Source organism: Hyperolius riggenbachi, chromosome 5 (assembly GCF_040937935.1).
Source record: "Hyperolius riggenbachi isolate aHypRig1 chromosome 5, aHypRig1.pri, whole genome shotgun sequence".
Taxonomy (NCBI): Eukaryota; Metazoa; Chordata; class Amphibia; order Anura; family Hyperoliidae; genus Hyperolius; species Hyperolius riggenbachi.
In genome coordinates this window covers 315,582,998-315,609,267 of record NC_090650.1, presented here as the reverse complement: position 1 = coordinate 315,609,267, position 26,270 = coordinate 315,582,998, and the positions used below count along the sequence as shown (strand labels likewise).

Here is a 26,270-nt window from a genome sequence, read left to right as displayed (position 1 = left end):
AAGACTCCACTCATCAGGACTGCCTGCTAAGTGTGGAAGAAGTATTCCCAAGCGTTACCTAATGTAGCTTTTATTTTTTCAAACTCTTAAGGTGGCCATACACTAGTCGATTTGCCATCAGATTCGACCAACAGACAGATCCCTATCTGATCGAATCTGATCAGAGAGGGATCGTATGGCTACCTTTACTGCAAACAGATTGTGAACCAATTTCAGCCTGAAACCGTTCACAATCTGTTGTGGTGGTGCTGCTGCCGCTTCCCCCCCCCCCCCCCCCCCCCCCGGCATACATTACCTGCTCCGCCGGCACGACTCCCGGGTCTCTCTCCGCTCTTCTTCTCCGTCTCCGCTTTGGTCTCCGGCTCCAGCATGCTTCACTTCTTCCTGCCCGGCAGGAAGTTTAAACAGTAGAGCGCCCTCTACTGTTTAAACTTCCTGCCGGGCAGGAAGAAGTGAAGGCATGCCCGAGACCAGAGCGGAGAAGAAGAGCGGAGACGAGCGGGGGCAGTCGCGCCGGCGGAGCAGGTAATGTATGCAGCTCTATTGCGTCGGTCGTCGGGCACTCGAACGCCGCTAGCGATGCGCTCTTTACCCACGGGCGATCGACGGTTATTTTCCGCACGGCGCGATCGACGGGATCGGACGAAATGGATCGAAATTCGGCGTGTAGCGCGAACGATTGGCAGCAGATTCGATCCCAGTGATCGAATCTGCTGTCGAAACGGCTGTAAATCGGGCCAGTGTATAGCCAGCTTTACAATGCATATCCTTACATTTTATTAAAGGGATGAAAACCTCAATCTATATAACACAATGGTAAAAAATAAATTAAATAAATATAACTATTACTACTTGTTAAAACAGACACTTGCACACCTGTGCTACAGGTTGCCGATTGCGCAGTGCTAACAGTACTGGCATGTTTTTGGTTTGACCGTCCCTGGCCTTGTCCATATGGGGCTCGTATATGAGGAGTATGCAAGTAAGTACCCTATTCCAAACTTCTGTATGCAGTTTGATGCTGTCTGTTGCTTTGGCGAATTATTATTATTATTTAATGTATTTATAAAGCGCCAACATATTACGCAGCGCTGGACATTAATTTAGGTTACAGACAACATTTAGGGGTGACATACAGCAATATGACAATACAGGAATACAAGAAAACCAGATCACACAGCACAGTAGGAGTACAAGGTAATGCTTAGTCACTGGATGGAGCATGGAGATTAGGCAAGTTAGGTTCACTCAAATGCATAGCATGAGTTCACAGTAATGGAGGTACATGATCAGGTAGGACACAAAAGGAGGACGACCCTGCCCAAAGGCTTACAATCTAGAGAATGGTGTTGGGTAGTATAGTGTGATGGGTAGGGTGGGTTTCCCAAGGAAACCATCACAGGGTGAACTGGCTTTATGCTGAAGTCTGCTGATTTTGTAAACCAATGTCCTCTATTTTAACAATATTAGTGGTTTTTACCACTGTGTTATAGTTTGCTGCGCATGTGAATTGTGGAGACCAAGATGGCGCCCACGCAGGTCGCCTCGGTCACATGGCTCCCACCTTCAAGCAGTTTTTATTGTTTTTTTAGATAGTTTAGTTTTAGTTTTTTAGTATAGTTTTGTATATTTTAGTTTGGCCCCAGTTCTGGTGCTTCTTACCTGTGCCTCCTGTCTGCCGCTCCGGCTCCCTGCCTCCGGACACCTCCTCCAGATACTTGGTGGCTCCCACAGCACCGCGTCGCACCCGGCTCTGCTCCCAGCAACACCTCCCGGCCGATGCCGCCCTGGCTCCCGACCTCCGGACACTGCCTCCAGTCTATCGGCGGCTCCCCTGGCCCCGGCTGTCCGTGCTCCTCGGATCGCCCGCCTCCAGTCAATCGGCGGCGCCCCTCCGCAGCCCAGCAAGCTCCCGGCCACAACTCTCTGAAGCCTGGCCGCCGCCACCCCCGGCCTCCGGGTGGCCCCGGATGTCCGTGCTCCATCGGATCGCCCCCTCTGTCTGGGCTGCATCGGGCGGCTGCACCCCTGGTTGCACTCTGCCGCCGCAACACCAGCTGGCATCCTGTCGCCGCTCCTGGTCCCAGCATCCTGGTGGCTGCTTCTCGGAGGCACGGACACTGCCGCTTCAACACCAGCTCCTGCGTCCTGACGCTGCTCCTGGCCGCTGCTCCCGGCGCTACGGACACCTCCTTGGCCCGCTCTCCTATCCTCCCTCCGGCCTGCACCTCGCCCTGAGGCCTGCATCCACGTGGTCCCAGTCTGCTGAGGAGGTCTCTGCTCTGCCCGGCCTGCATCCCATCAACCTGCCCCCCCCGGACTGCACCTCGCCCTGAGTGCTCACCGCCACTGCTGATGAGGACTCCGCTCTGCCCTGCCTGCACCCCACCAACCGGTGTCATCCTGGTGAGTTCTGCAGTTTCGTCTCCCCACCTCCTACTGGGGATCCTCCGCTGTTTTGCTGTGCTGTGCCTGCTGCATACCGTCTCCTGTGCCTTGCCTTGCCTGTGCTGTGCCTGCTTCACACCTTCTTCTGCCTGTGCTGTGCTTCCTGCTCTATGCCATCTATCTGCCTTTGACTGTGCCGTGCTGCCTGCTACACTCCATCCATCCACCTGGGTCGTCGCTCCATACCATCTAGCCTGCTCCACACCACCCTGTCCGTGCCATCGACTGTGGGGGGCTGCCTGCTCCATATCATCTAGCTGTGCCCTGGTCTGTGTTTCGCTGCCTGCCTCATATCATCTGTCTTTGGGCCTGGGTCCGTGCTGGCTGCCTGCCCCCTGTGCTGCGTTCACCGCGCCATCCGTTGTACCACACACTGTGCCGCCTGCTCCACCCATCTTTTGTGTCCCTAACTGAGACATGCTGCCTGCCCCTTGCCATCTATCTGTCTACCTACTGTGGTAGTTGTGCCATGGCCGGAGAACGGACTGCCACACTCTCTAGAGAGGCCCTTCTTAAATGGGAACCCCCGGATGGTCCCAACCATTGACCGGGCTCCCCCCTGTGGAACACTGTCACCGCTCACATCAAGTATCTCTCCACCAAGCCAGCCACAAACAAACGCCGCCACAGAGGAAGGAGGGCGGGGGCTCAGGTCCGACTCAAAAGGAAAGGCCTACGCTCACCTGTCCCTGCCATCCTACTAGCTAACGTCTGCTCACTCCCCAACAAACTGGATGAGCTGCTCCTCCTACTCGGCAGCAAACCCCAGATCAGCAAGTATACCCCTGTTCTCTGCTTCACCGAAACCTGGCTGTGCGACAGCATCCCCGATAACTCTCTGCATGTACCAGGCTACAACCTCCTAAGAGCAGACCGTGACGCAGCCCTCTCTGGGAAAACGAGAGGAGGTGGTGTATGCTTTTACATAAACTCCTCCTGGTGCTCCGACACCGCCACTCTCCACAAGGCCTGCACTCCTGATGTTGAGATCTTTGCCATAAACTGCAGGCCTCGGTACTCCCCTAGGGAGTTCTCTTCCCTTGTCCTCGTGGGGGTCTACATCCCTCCCGACGCATGCTCCAAGACTGCCCTGCAGGTACTCAGTGACTGCATCTCGTGCTGGGAAACAGCCCATCCGGAGGCTCTGTTCATCATCTTGGGCGACTTCAATAAGGCGAACCTTCGGCATGTGTTGCCCCGCTACCGGCAGCACATCACCTGTCCTACCAGGAACTGTAACATCCTGGACCACTGCTATACGGTCCAAAAGTGTGCTTATAAGGCCATCCAAGGAGCCCCCCTTGGGAACTCTGACCACAATACGATACACCTGATCCCCACCTACAGGAGGCTCCTGGAGACCTCAAAGCCCATCGTCAAAACCTCAAAGAAATGGACAGCAGACGCCAAACTGGAGCTCCAAGCTTGCTTTGAAACCACCGACTGGTCGGCTCTGGAGGCACCCACCCTTGACGAATGGGCCGAGAATGTCACCTCCTACATTAGCTTCTGCGAAGAAGCGTGTATTCCGAAGTCTTTCAGAGTCTATCCCAACGACAAGCCATGGTTCAACGACAGGCTCCGCCGGCTCCGGAAACGCAAAGAGGAAGCGCACAGGTCGGGCTCTTCAGAGGAATTCAGAGAAGCCAGGCACGCCCTGAAAAGAGAACTACGTTTGGCAAAAAGGGCCTACGCCGAAAAGCTGGGGCTCTGCCTCCAGTCGAACAACACACGGGAGGTATGGAAGGGCCTGAGAGCAGCCACGAACTTCAAACCGGCTCCCCAAACGGTGACCCCTAGCCCCCGACTGGCGGAGGAGCTCAATGAGTTCTACTGCAGGTTCGAGAAACTTCCCAACCAGCCCGCGAGCCAAACATCTCCGACCCCCCCCTCGGGTGAACTCGTCGCCCTGGCACCGGGTGCTGTTCAGGAATCAATCAGAGGTACTCCGGCACCTCCGCAAGCTGAACCCCAGGAAATCTTCCGGCCCTGACGGTGTGTCGTCCATCTGCTTGCGTACCTGTGCCGATCAGCTAGCCCCTGTGCTCACCTCCTTATTTAAGCAGTCATTATCTGGTGGTACAGTCCCCTCCTGTTTTAAGAGGTCTAAAATTGTACCGGTCCCAAAGAAAACAGGCAGTACTGAGCTAAATAACTTCCGACCAGTGGCCCTAACCTCAAATATCATGAAGCTCCTCGAGCGGCTGGTCCTTGCCCACCTGAAGAGGTCCACGGACTCCCTTTTAGACCCACTCCAATTTGCCTATAGGACTAACCGATCCGTGGAGGACGCCATCAATGTCAGCATGGCTCACATCACTGAGCACCTGGACAGCCCCGCCTCCTATGCTAGGATCCTGTTCCTAGACTTTAGCTCAGCGTTCAACACGATCTGCCCAGACATCCTGATCACCAATCTGACGCAGCTCGGAATTGATCCTGCTCTCCGAGCATGGATCAAGGACTTCCTGACTAACAGAACGCAACAGGTGAAGCTTGGCAACTACTACTCCAGCGTCCGGACCACAAATACAGGGGCCCCACAAGGCTGTGTTTTGTCACCTCTGCTGTTCTCCCTCTATACCAACAACTGCATCTCATCCGCTGACTCTGTGAAGGTCATCAAGTTTGCAGACGACACCACCATCATCGGCCTTATTGGTAGCAACGGGGAGCATGAGTACCGCAGTGAAGTCGAGAGAATATGTAAATGGTGCAGCGACAACAACCTGGTCCTCAACACAGCAAAGACTGTTGAACTAGTCATTGACTTCAGGAGAAACCCTCCCCCTCTCCCCCCCTCCCACCTGTCCTCATTGGAGGGACAGAAGTCTCTAAGGTATCATCGGTTCGGTTCCTCGGCACGACTCTCACTAACAACCTGAAATGGGGGCTTAACACCACCAAAATTCAGAAGAAATCCCAGCAGCGGCTGTTCTTCCTGCGCCAACTGAAGAGATTTGGCATGCCCAGGGAGCTGCTGACCAGCTTCTATACCGCCACCACAGAATCTATCCTCTGCTCCTCTGTAATTGTCTGGTATGCGGGCGCTAAGGCCAGCGACAAACAGAAACTGCAGAGAGTCATAACTGACGCAGAGAAGATCATTGGCTCTCCTCTTCCTCCTCTTGATCTCCTCCACTCTTCTAGGATGAGAAAGAGGGCAACCATGATCTCCCGCGACCCCTCCCACCCAGGCAGCCACTACTTCAGGCTCCTCCCATTGGGCCGCCGCTACAGGACTTTACCATCCAAAACTACTAGGCGGAAGAACACCTTCTTCCCCCAGGCTGTTCGGCTACTGAACTCTAACCTTCCCCGGCCCGGCCTGAATCTCTAACTGCCGGGTCGGTCAGCCGATTCCTGCCTCTGCCTGCCCAGGTTCTTTATCTGTAAAGGGACTGTGGACGTTTTAGTGCACCTTATTATTACCTGACTGCCCTGCACAGCAGTGAAACGGCCAGTCCGGTCCTGACCACTGCATTTCTATCCTTGTATTTGTATTTGTATGCGTTTTGCGTCTGTCCTTCTCTGTCTGTCTTTATACTGCCTATGCCATGTGTACCACAAATAATTCCGATTACAGCTCTTGCTGTACTTGGCGAAATAAAAACTGATTCTGATTCTGAGTCGTAATGGTTAATGTTAGAAAAGCAATAGAATATGTACCATTTCATCCCACAGAGTGCTTATTTCCTGTATGGCCAAGTGTTACAGATGTGACCAGGCTCTTGATGACACAAGAGCTGCAGATAGTATGGCTAGTATAAACAAACCAAAAAGTTCAAGTGGGAGTAGAAACTAAACAGAGAAGCCTGGAACTCTGCTGGTCGCTCCTGAGAAATGCAGAAGTCACAGCAGTTGATTACTACAAATGACAGTCTTGCACATTTTAAGTTTTACTGATGGAATATTTGGGGGAATACAGCATCTATTTTATTTGTATAAAGCTAAACAGTACTATTTCTTTTTTCCCCAGCACGTCACAAAGAGTACCAAACCATTCACATTTCTCTCCCACCTCCTAGGGAGCGTATGATGTCACACTGCAAACTGCCTACCACAGTTATACACACAGGAATTTGAATAAAGCTGGCCCAGTACAAACACATGCACACGCAGGAAACCCAACTGGGAGGTGTGAGGAAACCAGATCTGATAGAGGAAACCCATACAAACGACAGAAACTGTTGTTGTAGGCTTCACACCCAGTACCTCAGAGCAGCAAGAAAGAACTTGGCCATTCTGTTGAACTAGCCAGCTTTTCAGACTACAGCTAACCAACATCTGGTTTTAGAAAAGGTACAAAGTAGCGAGATGAATGAGATTTGTGTCCTGACAAGTTGGGTCAGTTTCTATAACTTCCTAAGGAGGAAGTAAGCAGAAATCCCCAAACTGTAGTGACATCTTGACAAGCTCTACATGTTCCCCACTCAATCCAAGACTAACCAAAATGGTTGCCTGCCTGTCAAGCTTTATTTGGGGGCTAAATGAAAAGAAAAACTATAATTCCTTTCAAAGTAAATACGAGCCTGCCACAAAGACCTTTGCCATTGTATGACTCATGCCTGTGTGATGTCAAAATCCGGTAATATAAATATGTGCAGCTTCATTGTTTTGGAATTAGTACCAGTTTGAGCTTCAGTCTGAAGATTTTCACAAGGGCATTGTGATGCATGACACTTTAAAGGACATACGAGGTGAAAATAAACTGATGAGAAAAACAACTGTATCTATCCTCCTCCTAAAAATGACATTTTTAGATTTCTGTTTTATGTTATAGTTAAATCTCATTTTTAAGATTTTACTGTATCATTGTCTCTGTTCATTGAAGTATGCTAGAGCTCAAATGTATGAATCATTGACCCTTTTTATCTCTTTCCCGCTCTCAGAAGCCATTTACTGACAGGAAAGTGTTTTATGGCTGTAACTACTCATCAGTGAGAGTTACGCTAAAGGATGACCCAGTGTGACCTGGTCCTGACCTGGACAGAAACTGTCACTTGCATACCTGATTTTTAATTCTTTCAGGCAGAGTAAGAAAAAAAGGAACCTAGCCTAGTTATTTTTGTGCTTGCCACTGTACATACACATGACTACCTCATGTCACATGTCACCTCGGGTGTCCTTTAAAGGGTTAAAACTTCTCCATAGACTTTTTGCCAGACAAATTAAGGTCTAGTAACAGTGCCTGTTGCTGTCAGGGCAGTAATGTCGGTACAAAAATCATCCAACTCTAACTTCTTAGTTTACGAAACCACTGACTCCAGGTACCCAAAACTGCTCAGACTCCTCAACCCACAGCCCTTGTAGGGCAATGGAGTGGGTGCAAAAATCACCCGACTCAAACTCCTCACATCAACCCAGACTCCAGGTGCCCAAAAATTGCTCCGACTCGACTGCCCTGGTTGCTGTAATCTCTTCTGCATGATTGATGGAAAGGCAGTATCCCAGCCATAGTGCCCTGCATGCGGAACAAAGGACTGACTATTCTGTTGTGTCAGGACTGCTGGCCAATCGCCATCTGCAGCCCTTCTGATTCGCAAGCATTGCCAAGCCAACCAAAACTAACTGTAATGGCCCTTCCCTTATCATTCAGAAATAAAAGAAAGCTTAGCAATGCCTACTTATCTCAAGGATTTGTGCAAAAACAATAACACCAGGGTATACATGAGTAAGTGAGGTGGTTTGCTGAATAGTCATGTCATAGGATGCCAAATGATGTATTCCAGAGGTCTTCCATCAACTGACAATTTTTACGCCTATAAGCATCGGAGTTCCTCCCTTCTCCCCAGCTTTCTGTTATGTGCCATGGTGGTGCACAAGAGCAGGTCACACTGGGGTTGTTTTATTAAAGATAGAGAGTAAATAGAGATCTGGACCTCAGTTTACACATGCGCCCCAGTCTCTGTAGAACAGGACATTGCTTTCTAGAAATCCAAACGTATTCAGTTTATGGCCACTGAAGTCTTAGTTCCATCTTCATAACCATTGCGTGGTGTGAGTCATGCAGAGACACAGGCTGACACAGGGCCATGCACTGACCCTACATGGTACTAAAAAAACAATATGCCAAGTGGTAACACAAAACAGCTGTAAACACAGCATTAATAACGTTTCCATGCCTATAACAAGTGCCTTTTCTCAGGTGCATGGCAGGTTTCCAGGCATGATTCTGCAGGGCAGCCAATGAAACGCTCTTCCCTGCGACAATGTCTCTCCAAACAGGGAAATGAAGAAAGGCAGCATCCCAGCTCTGTTTGCTTTCTCTGTCATAACTAAATAGCTAATGAATAAGTCATGATGACTTGGAAATGTTGCCTAATAAAAAGCACACTATTCACATAGTTTTACTGTGTGAAAAGACCAGATACAGGAAATGACAAACAGCAATGCGAAGAACATAAAATTCTCTCATAAGGGATTGCGAACATGGGCAACAAACTGCTCAGTAAAAGTTACCTACTTTAACTGACCTTTACTGCACCAAACACTGCATGTAAAAGAGAACACAGTTTATAGTACAACATGCTTCTGCAATCATTGAGCAAGGTATTGCTTCCTGCTGATATAGATGTAAGATGCAACACTTGGTTTAGGGGTTAACCACAGACAACATTTTCCTTTTCCTGGCAGAACACTGCTGGAGGAACAGGGGGATGTTTACTGCTCTTATATTCAGCACCCATGGGAACGAGCACATCACAGGAAGTTGAAAAAAAAGAGACTCCTGTTTTTAGGCATTTTAAAGAGAGAGCGAGAGAGAGTGAGAGAGCGTGAGCGAGAGTGTGAGCGTGTGTGTAAAAGTTTGGAATATAATACAACAGCAACCTATTTAGATGGGCCAAGCCCCAAAATACCTGGAAAACTACCTTGCATAAGGAAAGTTATTGTTGGTGGTGGGGGTGCATACATACATATAAAACCCTGAAGCTGTAGAATCCTATATAATAAAACCCTAACTGTCCCTGCATCATCCTCCTGTCCGTGTGTCCGGGGTTTTGTGCTACTGCGCATGAGGACAGGGCCAGGAGGTGGTGGACGGGTGCAAGCGCACGCGCACTGACATGCGGCGGTGAGAGAGACCTAGAGCCCATTTTTAAACTGGCTTAGGTCTACTAGTTATTACATAATAGTCAAAGAAGCTGCATCACTTTCAGGGCCATGTTACACACAAAAACCATGTACATATGACAAGTTACTAAGCAGCTGCTAGCGACTATGACTGTTAAGGGGCATGCTTAGTTTCAGGAATTTATACCTACCGGTACTTCATGTACAGTGGTTTGCAAAAGTATTTGGGCCCCCTTGAAGTTTTCCACATTTGGTCTCATTACTGCCACAATTTTATTGGAATTCCACGTGAAAGACCAATACAAAGTGGTGTACACGTGAGAAGTGGAACGAAAATCAATACAGGATTCCAAACATTTTTTTTTTTTACAAATAAATAACAGCGAAGTGGGGTGTGCGTAATTATTCAGCCCCCTTTGGTCTGAGTGCAGTCAGTTGCCCATAGACATTGCCTGATGAGTGCTAATGACTAAATAGAGTGCACCTGTGTGTAATGTAATGTCAGTACAAATACAGCTGCTCTGTGACGGCCTCAGAGGTTGTCTAAGAGAATATTGGGAGCAACAACACCATGAAGTCCAAAGAACACACCAAACAGGCAGGGATAACATTATTGAGAAATTAAAAGCAGGCTTAGGCTACAAAAAAATACTTCCAAAGTCTTAAACATCCCACAGAGCACTGTTCAAGCGATCATTCAGAAATGGAAGGAGTATGGCACAACTGTAAACCTACCAAGACAAGGCCGTCCACCTAAACTCACAGGCCGAACAAGGAGAGCGCTGATCAGAAATGCAGTCAAGAGGCCCATGGTGACTCTGGACAAGCTGCAGAGATCTACAGCTCAGGTGGGGGAATCTGTCCATAGTCCAACTATTAGTCGTGCACTGTACAAAGTTGGCCTTTATGGAAGAGTGACAAGAAGAAAGCCATTGTTAACAGAAAAGCATAAGAAGTCCCATTTGCAGTTTGCCACAAGCCATGTGGGGGACACTTCAAACATGTGGAACATGTGGAAGAAGGTGCTCTGGTCAGATAAGACCAAAATGGAATTTTTGGGCCAAAAAATGCAAAACACTACGTGTGGCGGAAAACTGATACTGCACATCACTCTGAACACACCATCCCCGCTGTCAAATATGGTGGTGGCAGCATCATGCTCTGGGGTGCTTCTCTTCAGCAGGGACAGGGAAGCTGGTCATAGTTAATGGGAAGATGGATGGAGCCAAATACAGGGCAATCTTGGAAGAAAACCTCTTGGAGTCTGCAAAAGACTTGAGACTGGGGCAGAGGTTCACCTTCCAGCAGGACAACGACCCTAAACATAAAGCCAGGGCAACAATGGAATGGTTTAAAACAAAACATATCCATGTGTTAGAACGGCCCAGGCAAAGTCCAGATCTAAATCCAAAGAGACTCTTTGGCAAGACCGGAAAACTGCTGTTCACAAATGCTGTCCATCTAATCTGACTGAGCTGGAGCAGTTTTGCAAAGAAGAATGGGCAAGGATTTCAGTCTCTAGATGTGCAAAGCTGGTAGAGACATACCCTAAAAGACTGGCAGCTGTAATTGCAGCAAAAGGTGGTTCTGCAAAGTATTGACTCAGGGGCTGAATAATTACTCACACCCCACTTTCCAAACATTTTTTTTTTTAAAAAACTGCAATCATGTAGGATTTTCGTTCCACTTCTCACGTATACACCACTTTGTATCGGTCTTTCACGTGTAGTTCCAATAAAATTGATTCATGTTTGTGGCAGTAATATGACAAAATGTGGAAAACTTCAAGAGGCCAGAATACTTTTGCAAACCACTGTACATTTTAAAGATACTCAATTATATGGATCTTACTATCTTTTTGTGGTCTCATCCATTATGTACAGTGTACACAATATTCTTTATAACGTTCTCTACATTGCAGTTACTTTGTTGTATTATGCACTATTTGTACAGCACTACAGAGTATGATGGCTATGTTGGCACTATACAGGTTAAGAACGCTCATTTTCTTTTCCATGACTATAGTTAATCAAATGGTAAGATAAATACCGGATACTCTGCGTTTCCGTCATGCCCGATATCTGCTCACCGGCCGCTTCTGGATCTAGCGTCTCCTTTGTGTCTGGCTGTAAAATATAAAGCAACAAATAGTATAAATCACAAAAAACTGGAACATGAAAACTATGCCAAGTGTCAGAAGTTTGTTGGGCTGTGATGGGCTGGCTCAGATGGGCTTCTGCAAAAAGGCTGGCGACGGCTCGTTTAGCCGATGCTAATCTCTCTTCTTCTACCGAGCAGAAAAGCATTCAGCATCGGTTCCCGGCATTTCACTGTGGCGACGCATTTTGAGCCACAAGGGGGCAGAAGGAATCATTGAAACACAGCCGTCTTGGATGCTACATGTGGACGTCAGGATCTACCACGGCATTTAAGTGAACGTGAGAAGCTGAACCGGTCATATGAAAACCACTTTCATTCAGTTGAATGGAACGGCAGTTGATCACTTTCAAATTATGCTTTCGTCACCCAACTAAAAAAAGCCATATTGAATGCCCGTCTAAACCAGCCCTTACGCTTAGATAAATGTGTCATCAGAGTGCTGTCATAATCCCTTAATAAAACCGTACCGTAATACCACTGCAATAGCACTGAGTTTGGTTGCGCGGATTTCCTCTGGGCACTCAGGTTTACATTCCAAAAACATACACAAGTTAATTCGCTTTAGACCATGAAGGATACAGGATTATTATAGGGATTGGTTTCTGAGGCCACGAAGAACAGTTAGTGACAAGACTATCTACTATATATTATGTGAAGCACTGCAAAAGCTATCATTGCTATAGAAATATTTAATTAAATAATATAGATGCCAAAGCAGTTTTATCATAGTCCAAGTGGTCACATGTTATGATTTCCTCCTATGAAAATATTTCCTTCCCAGTCTAGCAGAGTTTAATGACAAATTATGCTGTGCATAAGTGGAAAGAACACCCCCTGCAGAAGCAGTCAGACTTTGCAGGACCACAGACACAGTTAGCAATAAATATGGTTTAAACAATGTGTCAAATGTACAAAATGGTCATAGTTTTCACAAAGTAATAAAAGCCAGGGTCAAATAATAACAGTATTTCTCTGATGCTGTATGGTGACGTGATATGGCATCCTCCTGAGTAGGTCTCCTATCATATAACTGTTAAAGCAAGATCTTTACTGCACAAGCAGCCATGGTAAACGATCAGAGATTTTGCTATTTATTTTTTTCATCATAGTTGCATATATATTATTATTTATGTGGCAAAGAGAAACACAGAACTCCTGGCTAGAGTTTCCCTTTTATAGGGAATCTGAAGTGAAAAACGTACGATAAATTGACTTGTATGTGTAGAAATAGAACATTAGTAGCACAGATATGAGTCTCATATTGTTTCTAATACAGGAAGAGTTAAAGAGACACTGAAGCGAAAAAAAATGATGATATTATGATTTGTATGTGTAGTACAGCTAAGAAATAAAACATTAAGATCAGATACATCAGTCTAATTGTTTCCAGTACAGGAAGAGTTGAGAAACTCCAGTTGTTATCTCTATTCAAAAAAGCTATTAAGCTCTCCGACTAACTTAGTCGTGGAGAGGGCTGTTATCTGACTTTTATTATCTCAACTGTAATTGAACTGTTTACTTTTCCTCTGCTAGAGGAGAGTTCATTACTTCACAGACTGCACTGAAAGACTAATTTTGAATGCTGAGTGTTGTGTAATCTGCACATATTATAGAATGATGCAATGTTAGAAAAAACACTATATACCTGAAAATAAAAATATGAGGATATTTTCTTTGTTGCTAATCTTCTAGTAATTATTCATAGTACACAACCAATTCATTATATCATATATTTTTTTTCGCTTCAGTGTCTCTTTAAGAAACTTCAGTCATCTAAGCAAAAGAGCTTCTCTGAGCTCTCCGACTAATTTAGTCAGAGAGTAATGCTATTTTCTTCTATCAACCTGCCTCTCTCGGTTTCTTGTTAAAGGTTTTACTGCAGAGCTAATGACCTGCTGAACTTTCCTACTCTGTTTCATAGTTTAAAATACAGAGTATAGTTTGCAAACTGCAAATATTAGAGAATGCTGCAATGTTATAAAAAAACTATATAACTGAAAATAAAAATAGGAGAGACTTTTCTTTGCTACTAATGTTCTATGAATTATCAGTACTACACATACAATTCATTATATAATAAGTTGTTTTTTTTCTTCAGAGTCACTTTAAGACTACTTGTATACATATTCCAACAAGTATTAGATTTTTGCCTACCTGTTTAACCAAACTATCTTTCTTTCGCCAGAACCACCATCTCCCAGATTTCTTTGGCATCTTTTCTTTCACCCAGGACTCAACTGTGTTCTGTGATGTAAAGAGCCACATAATGTTAAAAGTTAAAAAATGGAAATCCACAGGTCATTAGGGAGCAAGTAAAAACAGAAGTGTACTAACCTTGGGTAAGTTCTTCTGAAACACTTGTAAGCTCAGGATCATGGGAGCCGCCAGCACCCAGTTATAGTACCTGCAAGACAAATCCCCTGTAAATGTATGACCGCACACACACATGCTGGAGAGACAGGCCCATGCGCTATATACAGTAGATCTATACTATCGGCCTCTACTGGAGCAGCAATTGGTCACCAAGGACTGCTGCACCAAAATTCTGATGGAAGCCGCCATTAAATGCTGGACCTGGTCAAAGGTTTTTTTTTTTTCTACTTTACTGCAAATTACACCCCCTCTCAGCTCCACCCCCCCCCCCCCCCCTCAGTTTTTAATTACATTTTTACTACTAAATATAATACACAATGATTCTGCAGAGTACACAAAATCACTGATGTCTACCGTTCTCTCCAAGTGAAGTTACAATCTCATGATCTAATGTATTCACATATGCATACAGTTCCCTATACCTTTTTTCTTGCAAAATGATCTAATGTCCTTAAAAATCAGAAGCATGTTAGGGACTCTGTGTACACATCTTGCAGTACAGCTGGCTGGTGTAGTTAATCCTATACACTAACCAAAAAGTAGTAAATGCACATGGACCCAGAAGCACCTGTGGGCAGCGGCTTGGTGTGGGGGGTTGTGGAGTGTGCACTAAGCGCGCAATTCTTTTTACCAGAAATGGATTCTGTAATACCTGTTCTGAATCCTCACAACGAGGTTAGGATTGTCAATTATCCCTGGGTTCTCTGCAAACTGCTGATAAGTGATGATGTGCTCCTTGAATTTTTCTGAAAACACATAAAAAAAGTGATAAGCATTTATAATACAAACATGTTTCACATTTATGCAAAAGACTTGTAAACAAACGTGCAGTGCTGCGTCTGCACAGAACACTCCAAACCACGAGAGCGCGATCACAAGCGGCGCTCGCACCGCAGAAGACGGCGAGGCCGGCATCTGCAACGTAGGGGACCCCGGAGCTGTGGCGAGGAAAATATCGGCTACCAGGGGCTGGAGAAAGCCCCAGATAAGTAGAACATTTTTTTTCGGATCTTCCTCTTAAAGTGAATGGGAACTGCACTTAAAAAAAAATGAAGCAAACACTTACCTAAGGAGAGGTAAGGCTCTGGGTCGTATAGAGCCTTCCGTCTCCTCTCTCGGTGCCCTCTATCCTGTGCTGGCTCCCCCCGTTTCAATCCCCCACCGAAAGGGTATTTGGAAGTCTTCGGGAGCTGTGTCCTCCTGAAGACGTGCGGCTCCATACTGCACAGGTGTGAGCGTGCAAGAGAGCGTGCTTGCGCAGGCGCAGTGCAGGGCCGCCCTCCTTCAGGAGCACTCGGGCTCCTTGAAGACTTCTGAAGCCTCCTTCGGCTGGGTAAAGCAGTATTTGACTAATTTAGTACTGCAATACTGCTACCGGGCGAGCCAGCACTGGAACGAGGGGACCAGGAGAGGAGCGGGAAGGCTATAGGACCCATCCTTGGGTAAGTATCTGTCTCATTTTTTTGAAATGCGGATCCCATTCACTTTAAGGTGCTAGAGCAGCACATCTAAAAACACATTGGCAACCTACAGTGTTCATTGCAGAGAGCATAACACTAAAGCTACATACACACGTCGGATTTTCGCAAACGAGTTTGGACTTCAAATTGGGTGTGTGTACAGTCTGTCGTTCAGCTGACAAGACTGGACTTGAGCGATCCGCTTGGCGTCGTTTGCGAAAATCTGACATGTGTACGAGCCTTAAGTGTCAAGGTGAGAAACAACAATTGTTCCTACTGTGCGAAGTCAATTTCTGCAGGAATCATGACAATCAAGCATGAAAAGTACCTGTGTCTTGACTTAAATACATTTTAATGAACAGCAACCAGCTACAGTAGTGACTAGCTGCAGAACCTAGCTGCTATAATTAGCAACTAGTGGCAGATTGTATGGCATAGCTCTAAAGAGAATTGCATACATAAAAGATGAAACTCAGAGGTGAATCTAGCAATGCATGTGTGTAACATGCTAGAAAAGAAAAAAAGAATTGGTATCAGGCCAAGGGAAAGCGGACTCTTGTGCAGCAATCTTGCATTAAAAGTTTAGGATACAATGAAAATGATTTGCACTACTATAAATAAGCTGTTGCGCTTTATGGAAAACAATCCCCCAGCCGGATGCTCCATTCACTTGCATTAGGTCTCCTGTCGCTAGTCCGCATACACACGCGAACTAGCAACAGTTGCGGCAAAGTTGAATAAGTCAATCGCCTGGTGACAGCTCCGACGGGCGATGGTTCGGGGCGCGCGCACACGGGCGACCTGTCGCCGCAACACGCGCATGCCACGTGGTTGCGGCGACAGCCGTACCCCATGTGTAAGAGCCATAACTCTCTAGTAAGGCCACATCTGGAATATGGAATTCAGTTCTGGGCACCACATTACAAAAAAGATATTGCAGTTTTAGAGCAGGTGCAGAGACGAGCAACAAAATGGATACGTGGGATGGAAGGTCTCGCTTACCAAGAAAGGTTAGATAAACTGGGCTTATTTAGTCTAGAGAAAAGACGCCTTAGAGGGGATCTAATTAACATGTATAAATACATCAGAGGGCAATATAATAGCTTGGCAGATGAGCTTTTTGTCCCCAAGCCTTCTCAAAGGACTAGAGGACATGATCTGCGCATGGAGGAAAAACGTTTTAGCCATTTATTTAGGAAAGGGTTCTTTACAGTAAGAGTGATTAAGATGTGGAATGCATTGACACAGGAAGTCGTTATGGCAAACTCTATACCTGCATTTAAAGGGGGCTTAGATGCTTTCCTTGCGTTGAAAGACATCCATGGCTACAATTACTAGGTTATGCCTAATGATGTTGATCCAGGGATTTTATCTGATTGCCATCTGGAGTCGGGAAGGAATTTTTTCCCTTTTGGGGCTAATTGGACCATGCCTTGTGGGTTTTTTTCCGCCTTCCTCTGGATCAACAGGGATATGTGAGGGAGCAGGCTGGAGTTGTACTTTGTACTGGTTGAACTCGATGGACGTATGTCTTTTTTCAACCAAAGTAACTATGTAACTCAGAGAGCTCAGCAGCTGGGGACCACTCATTACATAGCTTATACATTTAACATTGGCATAGCAGATGCTTGCAATGTATATCCAGTAGGCAAAATTTCATTATGTCATCTGGTCCCTGTGAGGTGTCCATTCCATTAACAGTTAGCATATGTCTTTTAATCAGCAACATAGCATTCAGGAAAACAGTTTACATGAAGATAAATGAAAGACAAGTTTATTTGCTGTAAAAAAAAAAAAAAAAAAAACGGATGATGAAACTACCTCCTGCAGCATGGTGGTTGTTGTTGGGCATAAGTGCCATCTAGTGGTTATCCGCCGCAATAACGCCTACCTTTAGAGATCTCTCCATTCTCTGTCAATCCTCCACAAAGAGATAGTGTCACATCTGGCAGGTCCATGGCAGAATCAGAGAGACATTCTGTGCCACTATCAGCTGCAGCGCTACCCACAGACTGAGGGGACTGGGAACCTGACAAAGTCTCCGACTCCATCCACTGTCTGGACCCCGGATCAGTTTCACTGCAACAGAAGCACATTACATATTAATACGAAGAATGTAACGTGATCAACTGAAATTACAAATTCGCTGCAAACATAATTAATAATGACAATTTAACACACTCAAGATAAAGTATGCCTCTATATTCTAATACTGAGCAAGATTATCACTCAGATGTAGCCATCATTACTACCGGTATATGATAGAAGACAGGTTTTCGCGAATCTCAGAGAAGAAACAGTTGAAAATGTCACAAGACGTGTCCTATATAAAAACTGGATGCGTCTTAGCGGGGGTTAAGGTTATGTGCCTGGGGGGTGGGAGGGTAGTGTGTCAAAGGACAAGTGTAGTAAGAGGTGTTTGGAGGCAGCCATATTTACTTCCTTTAAATAATACCAGTGCCTGGCTATCATATCCTACTGATCCTCTGCCTCTAATATTTTTAGCCATAAATCCGACAAGATTAGCTGCATGCTTGTTTCTGGTGTGACTCAGACACTACTGCTGGAAAATAGACAAGCAGGGCAGCCAGGTAACTGGTATTGCTTAAAAAAGGAAATAAATATGGCAGCCTCCAAATACCTCTCACTACAGTTGTCTTTTAAGGTTAGGTGGGTAGGTGGTGGTGGGAGGTTAACCTCCCTGGCGGTCTATTAGAAACCGCCAGGGGGCAGCACATCACTATTTTTTTATTTTTTTTTAAAATCATGTAGCGAGCCTAGGGCCACGGGGCGGGATGACGTCACCGACGTCATAGGGAGTCCCGATCCACCCCTCAGCGCTGCCTGGCACTGATTGGCCAGGCAGCGCACGGGGTCTGGGGAGGGGGGGGTGCGGCACGGCGCGGAGAATTGCGGCGATCGAGCGCGGAGCGGCGGCGATCACAGGGCACACGCAGCTAGCAAAGTGCTAGCTGCGTGTTGCAAAAAAAAAAAAAAAATTATACAAATCGGCCCTGCCTGAGAAGTTCTCCTGCGCGGCAGAGCCCGTGCTCAGCACGGGCTTACCGCCAGGGAGGTTAAGGTTAGGCGCCCACTCGGGGGTGGGAAGGTTCTGTGTGAGAGTAGGGAGGCGTTGGGTCAGAGTAAAATATTGGTTAATATTACCAATATTTTACTATATGTATGAAGTAGTAGAATATTAGTAAATTTACTGATATTCCTGCACCATTTTAAGCAGGAGCTTTTATCAAGTGTATCCATCTAAGTTGCAGTATTAACCTCAGGATTCTCAGTCTGGATAAATAGCACCAATATAATTGTAGTGAAAAAACGTGTATGCCGTGAAGGAATACCACAGGGATGGTCAATGGTGAAGGTCTTTTGCACAGAATATGGCCCATAATCAAATTACTATTAGCAAAATGTGATAAGCGTGCTAAAAACAAAATCAATCTTTAGCTACATGTGGCTTGTATTGGCTCACATTGATCACAGGGTCAGGAGCCAATGAAATCTGCTCTGGAGCAACTCACAAAGCCCCGCTGTTAGAGTCGGCAGAGCAAGTGGGCTTTAGCGACAGGTGAGTGGGTGAACTGCGGCATTGGCGTTTCCTTGACATCAGTAAGCCCCTTTTTTGATACTAGCAGTCTTAGGTCCTTTTGGGGCCAGACACTGCTAGTACACACATGGTTAATCTATCTCAGTGATTCAGGTTTTTGTTTTTCTTTGAACTGTTGCCATTATATCTACAGTTTGGAAAATTGTGTGCGAGTGTGTCATTTCAGGCTACAAAGCAACCAAACATGAAGATTTTGAATGGAAACATTTCTTTTGCTAAAACAAAGATGTACAGAGGCGCCAGAAGGATAAAAATCACTAAAAACGTTTAAAACTTTCGCAAAACGCTCACAGAGGTGCCAAGTGTACATTTGACTCCTTGATGTGTGTTACTCCTTTTTATTGCCTGAAGAAGCGGGATTTGACCTGCAAAACGCGTTGCGACTTATCTTAGGAGTATGTGACTAAATTATTTACAACTTTAATCGACAGCCTTTTTGACTGTTTTGGGTGGGCTGGTCCACCACCGCCTCCCGAACGTTTTAAACATTTTTAGTGATTTTTATCCTTCTGGCGCCTCTGTACATCTCTACATATCAAGATATCCACCCTTGGTGGAAGGGTGTTACACCCTCCTTTTCCCCTATCCGCAGAGAGTGCCGTCTTATTCCTGAGTAGGGACAGGTTTGTTCTCCCCACCTGCCTTTACAGTGTTTGCCTTGGAGGTAACCTTGGTTTGTAAGTATATTACTTACGTTTCACTTATTCTCGCCTAATTTCCAATACATACTACACTATTTTGGGCTCTCTTTTTTCTACTTTTTATATTTTTACAAGCTTTTGCTATAACCACTGTATAAGAGTTTGTTTGCACCAACTGCATAGCACTGTGTTTTCCAACTGAAAAACGAGGATAAATCAATACATTTGTGGCCTTGGGGCAATGGCCTCCTTTGCCTCTATAGTAGCTCTGGTATGAAGAAAGAGGCGGCACACCACTGGCTGCAAAAGTTGCTTGTATTGCAGAACAGACACATCCACACATCCATATGGTGCGCGGATGACTGTCCTGTCATCACTTTGTGTCTATGCAAGACTAGATCAATGAATTACTCATCTCAGATTACAGCACATGTTGTGCATATTTATAAGCACCCATGTTTAGCTTGTATAAGTACTTTATATTTCTCATTTTGTGTTCATTACAGTAGTATAGTGATTACCTTTGAAGCACCACGTGGGTTGGTGCCAAACGGCTGTCACCCTCTGCACACCTTGTATAGCCCTCTCTCCCGCTATGTGGTGACTGCCAGTGATCAGATGTTCTAAAATTGTGGCTTTTATCTGTATTTTTGCTGCCACTTTGCCTTTGTTTATGAGTGATTACCTTTTATTTTCATACAAAACACTTTATGGAATGTCCAGATAAAACTTGCATTTTTAGAACTTCTCTTTGAAGATTGTTTAATGCGTTGTCATTATCTTATTACGTGGTTTGACTATCTCTTGCTGCTAGTATGTGTTTACTGTATGTGTATATAGTAAAAGTTAAAATTTGACAACTGCACACCATTAGTAATGCAGCATGTGAGGTTTTGTAAACATTAGGCATGTCCTGTTCAAAAATAAAAGCACATTTTGATGGGAAAAATGAATGACACCATTCCCAGCATCCAAAAAGAAGAGACAGTCACTCAGTATGTATAAATAGGCAGCTTCTACTGAATCAGACATATACCTTTTAGGAAAATAAAGTGCTGCAACCTCAGGCTCCAAAACATTCAAGTCGTCCAGATAAATATCACCCGGGCCCTGATGCTGGCTTCTCTTCCTCACCCCTAGAATGGAATGGAAACAGATGTCAAGAAGGAACTTATTTCATATGACCTAGATACAAAATTTCCTTCATCCCGTTTACAGTGGCAATATAGACATCCAGGTGAGCTCCTTAACCACTTTACTAGTTTGCCCTCATGCACCTAAATTAATAATTGGCACCTAAATGAATAATTTGCACCTCAGTTCCCATAACACCTGTGTGCTTGCTCCCAAAGACACCGTTAGCATTCTTAGGTTTAGCACAGCAATTGCTAATACAGTACACTTGTAGTAATATGACAACAGCAATCAAGACTGCTTGTATGAACACAAGAAAAGAACTACTGGATAGGAAATGATATTCCCCTCTCATGAGGAACATTAGAGATCTGGTTACTAGGCGTCAGGGATGGTTAAAGGTAAAATTGTGGGGCCTCTTGCATTTTAGTACTGCCTTGACTGAAAAAAAAAATGGATTCTGCAATTGCTCACTTGGGGGTCCCTCAGGAGCATGAGGTCTCTAAAGTAATTATCTAATTTACCCTATAGAAACATTGGGTGCTGGGTAACTGCCCTGTTTACCCTTACGGGAGAATTGGCCCATCTTTGCTTAAAAAAGCCAATGAGTTTTAAGCAATGTAAATGCTAGTGTTTGTTAAACTGATAAAGTTTGTTAAACTGATAAAGTTTGTTAAACTGATATTTTATCCAGTGAGTTATTGATATGAAGAATATGGATTAGTTTGTGGTATATCTCATACCTTTCTTCTTAGTAGGAGAGTCTGTTTTTGATGAGAGCTTCATATCAGACAGAGTATCAGCACCCTCCAGAGGAAGGAGTTCGGGTTCACAAGGGGAAGATGGGCTGGTGTCAGCCATTGTTGGCTGGTCTTCCTCTATCGGAACACTGAAGGAGTGAGGTCGTGGTTCTGGTTTAAGCACAGTGCAAACAGAGTCTTCGTCGAGTGTGTCCTCAACTGTTTCCGACAATGCCTCGGAACTGATCACCCTGAAGTGTGTGTTCTCTGAAGGGGTAATTGTGGCTGTCCGCAGGTAATCTGTCCTTTCCTTCTTTGAAGCCTTAAAAGCAGAACGTTTTTATTACGGGTATTAAAAGCAATGCATGAAAAAAAACACCCACCTTCCTACTCCCCCTAGGTACAGTCAACGAGATGCTAATAATTCTCAGTTGATACATATTTTATGTAAAATGTATGCAGCTTGGAAATAGATGAATAAAATGCATCAGTTTCTACACACATTTGCATAAAATCCGCATCAACTCAGAATTATTAGTTTTCCATTGACCGTCTCTAGTACTCACTACAAACAAACCACCAATCTCCAAACGGTCAGAAATCTTGCTGTCCTTACCTTACACAATATCATACCACATCCCAAGAGACATTTCTGGAGGGAAGGTGAGTGGGTTAGCAGTCACACACCCTCCTACTAAATACAACAGAAAGGCAGGACCAGTTGCAGTAACTAACATTTACTGCAACTGGGGATATCAATGAATGCTGATGCAGGGTTATTTCTGAGGGAAAACATGGATATAGGGCAAAGGCTTGGTTTAAAAAAAATCATGACCACAAGCTGTAAAATCTAATAGGCAGTCTATCACCACAAATCAATAGCTACATTTTATTCCACTGGGTAATGTAAGCAGCAGAAACTAAGAAAATTCCAGTACGGTTGGCAAGAGGGCTATGAAAAGTTCTACAGGGAGGAACATGGTTGTATTTCTATTTCTTCAATGGTTATCCTCTTTAGATACAGATATTAAAAAAATAAAATAAAAAAAGACTTGGCCCTAGAAGATACAGATGTAATGAAAAAGACCTGCCCTGTGCACAATTTTAATTTAAAAAAAATAAATATATATATAGGTGTTCCTTAGGCCTCGTTAACATCTACCTGACGCAGATGGCCATGCGATCCGAACACAGCGCATCCGATCGCACGCCATCTGCGCCGCTGCCCTGCTGATCCCATCCATTGACAGTGATGGGATCAGCTCTGCGCTTCCGGGTAAAATGCATGCAGCAGTACGCAAGTGCTTTCCAGCGCATCGTACTGCTGCGCAGCGCAGTAGATGTGAACGGTAGAAGGGCCGTCTATGCCCTTCTGCCGTTCCGGCGGTACGCACAGTGTCAGCGTTGCGCAGCAGCGCTTAAAAGCGCCCTAGATGTAAACGAGGCCTCAGTCTGTCTACAGCTGTAATCTGAACCCTTTTCTGCAGGTTCTGGTTTGCACTGCAGCATTTTGCCCTGCTAAGAAACACTACACAACTGTATCGGAACGTCAGATTATTATTTGCTGAATAAAGCAGTCATGCTGCTTCCACATCCTGCATAATCACTAGGTACTCTGTAGAAGATTGAGTCAAGAGGAGGAGACAGCATGACCACTACTAGAGTGGCTGCGTAATCACAGCAAGGACCTAAAATACTCTACTGCCAGAGTCGCTATAGTGCTTGATGTCAACAGGGTAAGAAAATTCAGCTTTGATTTGGCAATCAAATGCAGAGTTTTTTTGGCTCAATTCTAAGATGCTTACAACTTGAATTAAAATTGCATACAAGCTAGTATTATTAGCATCTCATTGGCCATATTTAGATTCATTTCCCAGTCTGTATGCTATATGCATGGAGCGAGTTTCTTCGCCCTGTACATGTGTGTGTTTTCTACAGACACTCCGATTTCCTTCTACATCCAACAACATACAAACAGGAACTGTAAGGTGGAAATGAAGTCACCAACAGTGTGAAGCTGATGGCAGGTTTGTCAGAGAAAACCTCAGTTCTCAGAGGGGAAAAAGTCCTGCAGCCAATGGAAACCCAGCTGAAAAGCTGAAACTCCTCCCACTTTGTAAGGCATACTTAAAATTCAGCCTTGGCTGTGGCCTTGTGGGTAATGACATCACATACAACTACTTCCGGATTTACCTAAAGCTGATATTAAAGGAAAGATATCTCAGCGCTCATAGCCAGCATGACTAAGTAGTTCGGGGCATCCCTTCCCTACCCTGGGAGTGTGTAGGAGGTATGACTGCAGAGATCTAGGGCTTTAAATATTAGTAGCATAGTATAATACAGTAGAAAATGCGATCAGACACAGGATCAGACAGCACTGGCACAGCAGCCTTCTGAAGGACAGTTAGTGACATGAGTATGCACTCCGTAAAGAATTGTGAAATATGTCTACCCCTTGCAAACATATAAAACAACAATACTTGATAAACAAATCAAGATCATGTCAATCATAAAGAGGAGCAAAACTGCACTTATCACATGACCATGCTGTGAAGTTTGTTAAGACATCATATTATACCTTGGTAGACTCTGGAAAACCTCCCCATGTCCATTGCATCTGAGGTTCTGTTCTGAGCAAACTTTCTGCAGGTTTAATTTCCAGTTCTGAATCACTCTTTGGACCCATGGACTGTGAAAACCCACTGCGGGAAAGGAAAGAAAGGTTCACAGGTGAATGGTTCGATATCTGTGCCTCTTGCTGTCTAGAGTGGTTAGAGAAAACTCATGTATTCTAGATGCCTAGGTTTGCTCACTAGAACATTGTAGGAACTGTGCATGATAAAATAAAACACATTTATAGTTTGACAATTGGATAAATAAAATCAAAAAATTAAGGTAACAGGTCTAACTCCTGCTTGCAGCTGCAACGTAAATTAGCATTGCCAAAGCACATTCTCCATGCTAGAGGTTTCATGTACTGATCACAGTAAATTGTGTACCCATCTCCAGGGCCAACCAATCACTATATAGTCTGCTAAGACAACTTGCTTTCAGAAACAAATGTTCCCAGTCACTTATGATAGAGGGAAGGTCACCTCTAGGAAAAAAAAAACTGTTTAGGATAGTTATTTATTGTGTTTTTAAAGCACCAACATATTACGCAGCGCTGGACATTAGTAAAGGCAATATTTAGGGGTGACATACAGCAATAAGACAATACAGGAATACATGCAAACCAGATCACACAGCACAGTAGGAGTACAAGGTAATGCTTAGTCACTGGATGTGTGCATGAAGATCAGGCATGATCACTCAGATCCATAGGATAAGTGTACGTTGATGGAGGAGCAGGAGCAGGTAGGAGACACAAGTAAGAGGACCCTGCTGAAAGCTTATATTCTAGAGGGAGAGGAAGGGACAGGAAAGGTAGGGGACAGTTCAGCTGCAGGTTTAGAGCACCAGTGAGGGTGGTGGGGGGGGGGGGGCGGGTAGGCCAGCGTGAAAAGGGTGAAAAGGTGTGTTTTTTAGGGCCTTCTTAAAGATGTTGAAGAATGGTGGGACCCTAATGGGGAGGAGGTAGGGAGTTCCATAGCATTGGAGCAGCTCTTGAGAAGTCCAGGAGGCATGCATTGGACTGGGTGATGCAGGGGGTGGTCAGGCGAAGTTCATTAGAGGAGCGGAGTAAGCAGCTAGGTGTGTACCTCTGAGTAAGATCGGATTTGTAGGGTAGGTTTTGTGGACAGATGTGTAGGCCAGACACAGTATCTTGAATCTGATTCTGGACTGGATAGGAAGCAAGTGGAGGGAATTCACAGAGGGGAGCTGCCGTGGTGGAGTGATGTGAGGATTGGGCGATTCTGACTACGCATTCATGATGGACTGCAGCGGGGCAACTCTGGTCATAGGGAGACCAGACGTCAAGGCAGGAAATTATGAGGGCATGGAAGAGGTGTTTGGTGGTGACAGAGGTCAGGAAAGGGTGGATTTTGCAGATGTTGCAGAGGTGAAAGATGCAGGACTTTGTGAGGTTTTGGATGGGATATGGGGGTGAAGGAGTGTGGAGTGCAGGGTGACACCCAGACAGCAGGTTTGAGAGGTAGGGTGAATGTTAGTGTGGTTATCGGTGACGTGCACATCTGGGAGGGTCAACGATGGCAGGCGGGAAAACCATAAATTACGTTTTGTCCAGGATTAGTTTCAGGAACCTTTTGGACAACCCGGTGGATATAACTGATAAGCAGCAGTGTTCTCCCCAGGCTCTTTTAGCCGGGTGCTCCACCCGGCTAGTTTTTGTGAGCACCCAGCTGTTATCGGCTCACCTAATCCTATGCCTTAAGCAGAATTGTGCAGAGAAGTACCGGTCCATCATTCTCATCTCGCCCCACCCTGCTACTATTTCATGCCACCCGGCTGGAAAAAAATTCTGGGGAGAACTCTGAGCAGGAGGAGACCTTGTCTGTGGTAGTGGTGGATAGGTCAGAGGTGTGGAGGTAGATATGGGTGTCATCTGCATACAGATAATAGTTAAAACCCATGGAGAAGCTAACCTTGCCAATGGAGGATGTGTATAGGGAGAACAGTAGGGCGCCAAGGACAGAGCCTTTGGGGACTCCCACCGAGA

At 45.3% G+C, this 26,270-nt stretch overlaps 1 protein-coding gene across 2 annotated transcripts in view; it reads right to left on the bottom strand.

The window, feature by feature from the left end:
• LPIN2 (lipin 2) overlaps window positions 1-26,270 on the bottom strand; it is a 127,980-nt gene that overhangs the window by 34,138 nt on the left and 67,572 nt on the right. For both annotated transcript variants that reach the window (XM_068237220.1, XM_068237219.1), the window contains exons 6-13: window positions 24,228-24,351; window positions 21,653-21,971; window positions 20,812-20,911; window positions 17,407-17,594; window positions 14,708-14,801; window positions 14,017-14,086; window positions 13,837-13,926; window positions 11,572-11,648 (exon numbers count right to left, since the gene is read on the bottom strand). In XM_068237220.1, coding sequence (XP_068093321.1) covers window positions 11,572-11,648; window positions 13,837-13,926; window positions 14,017-14,086; window positions 14,708-14,801; window positions 17,407-17,594; window positions 20,812-20,911; window positions 21,653-21,971; window positions 24,228-24,351 — 1,062 coding nt within the window. The remainder of the gene's footprint in view (window positions 1-11,571; window positions 11,649-13,836; window positions 13,927-14,016; window positions 14,087-14,707; window positions 14,802-17,406; window positions 17,595-20,811; window positions 20,912-21,652; window positions 21,972-24,227; window positions 24,352-26,270) is intronic.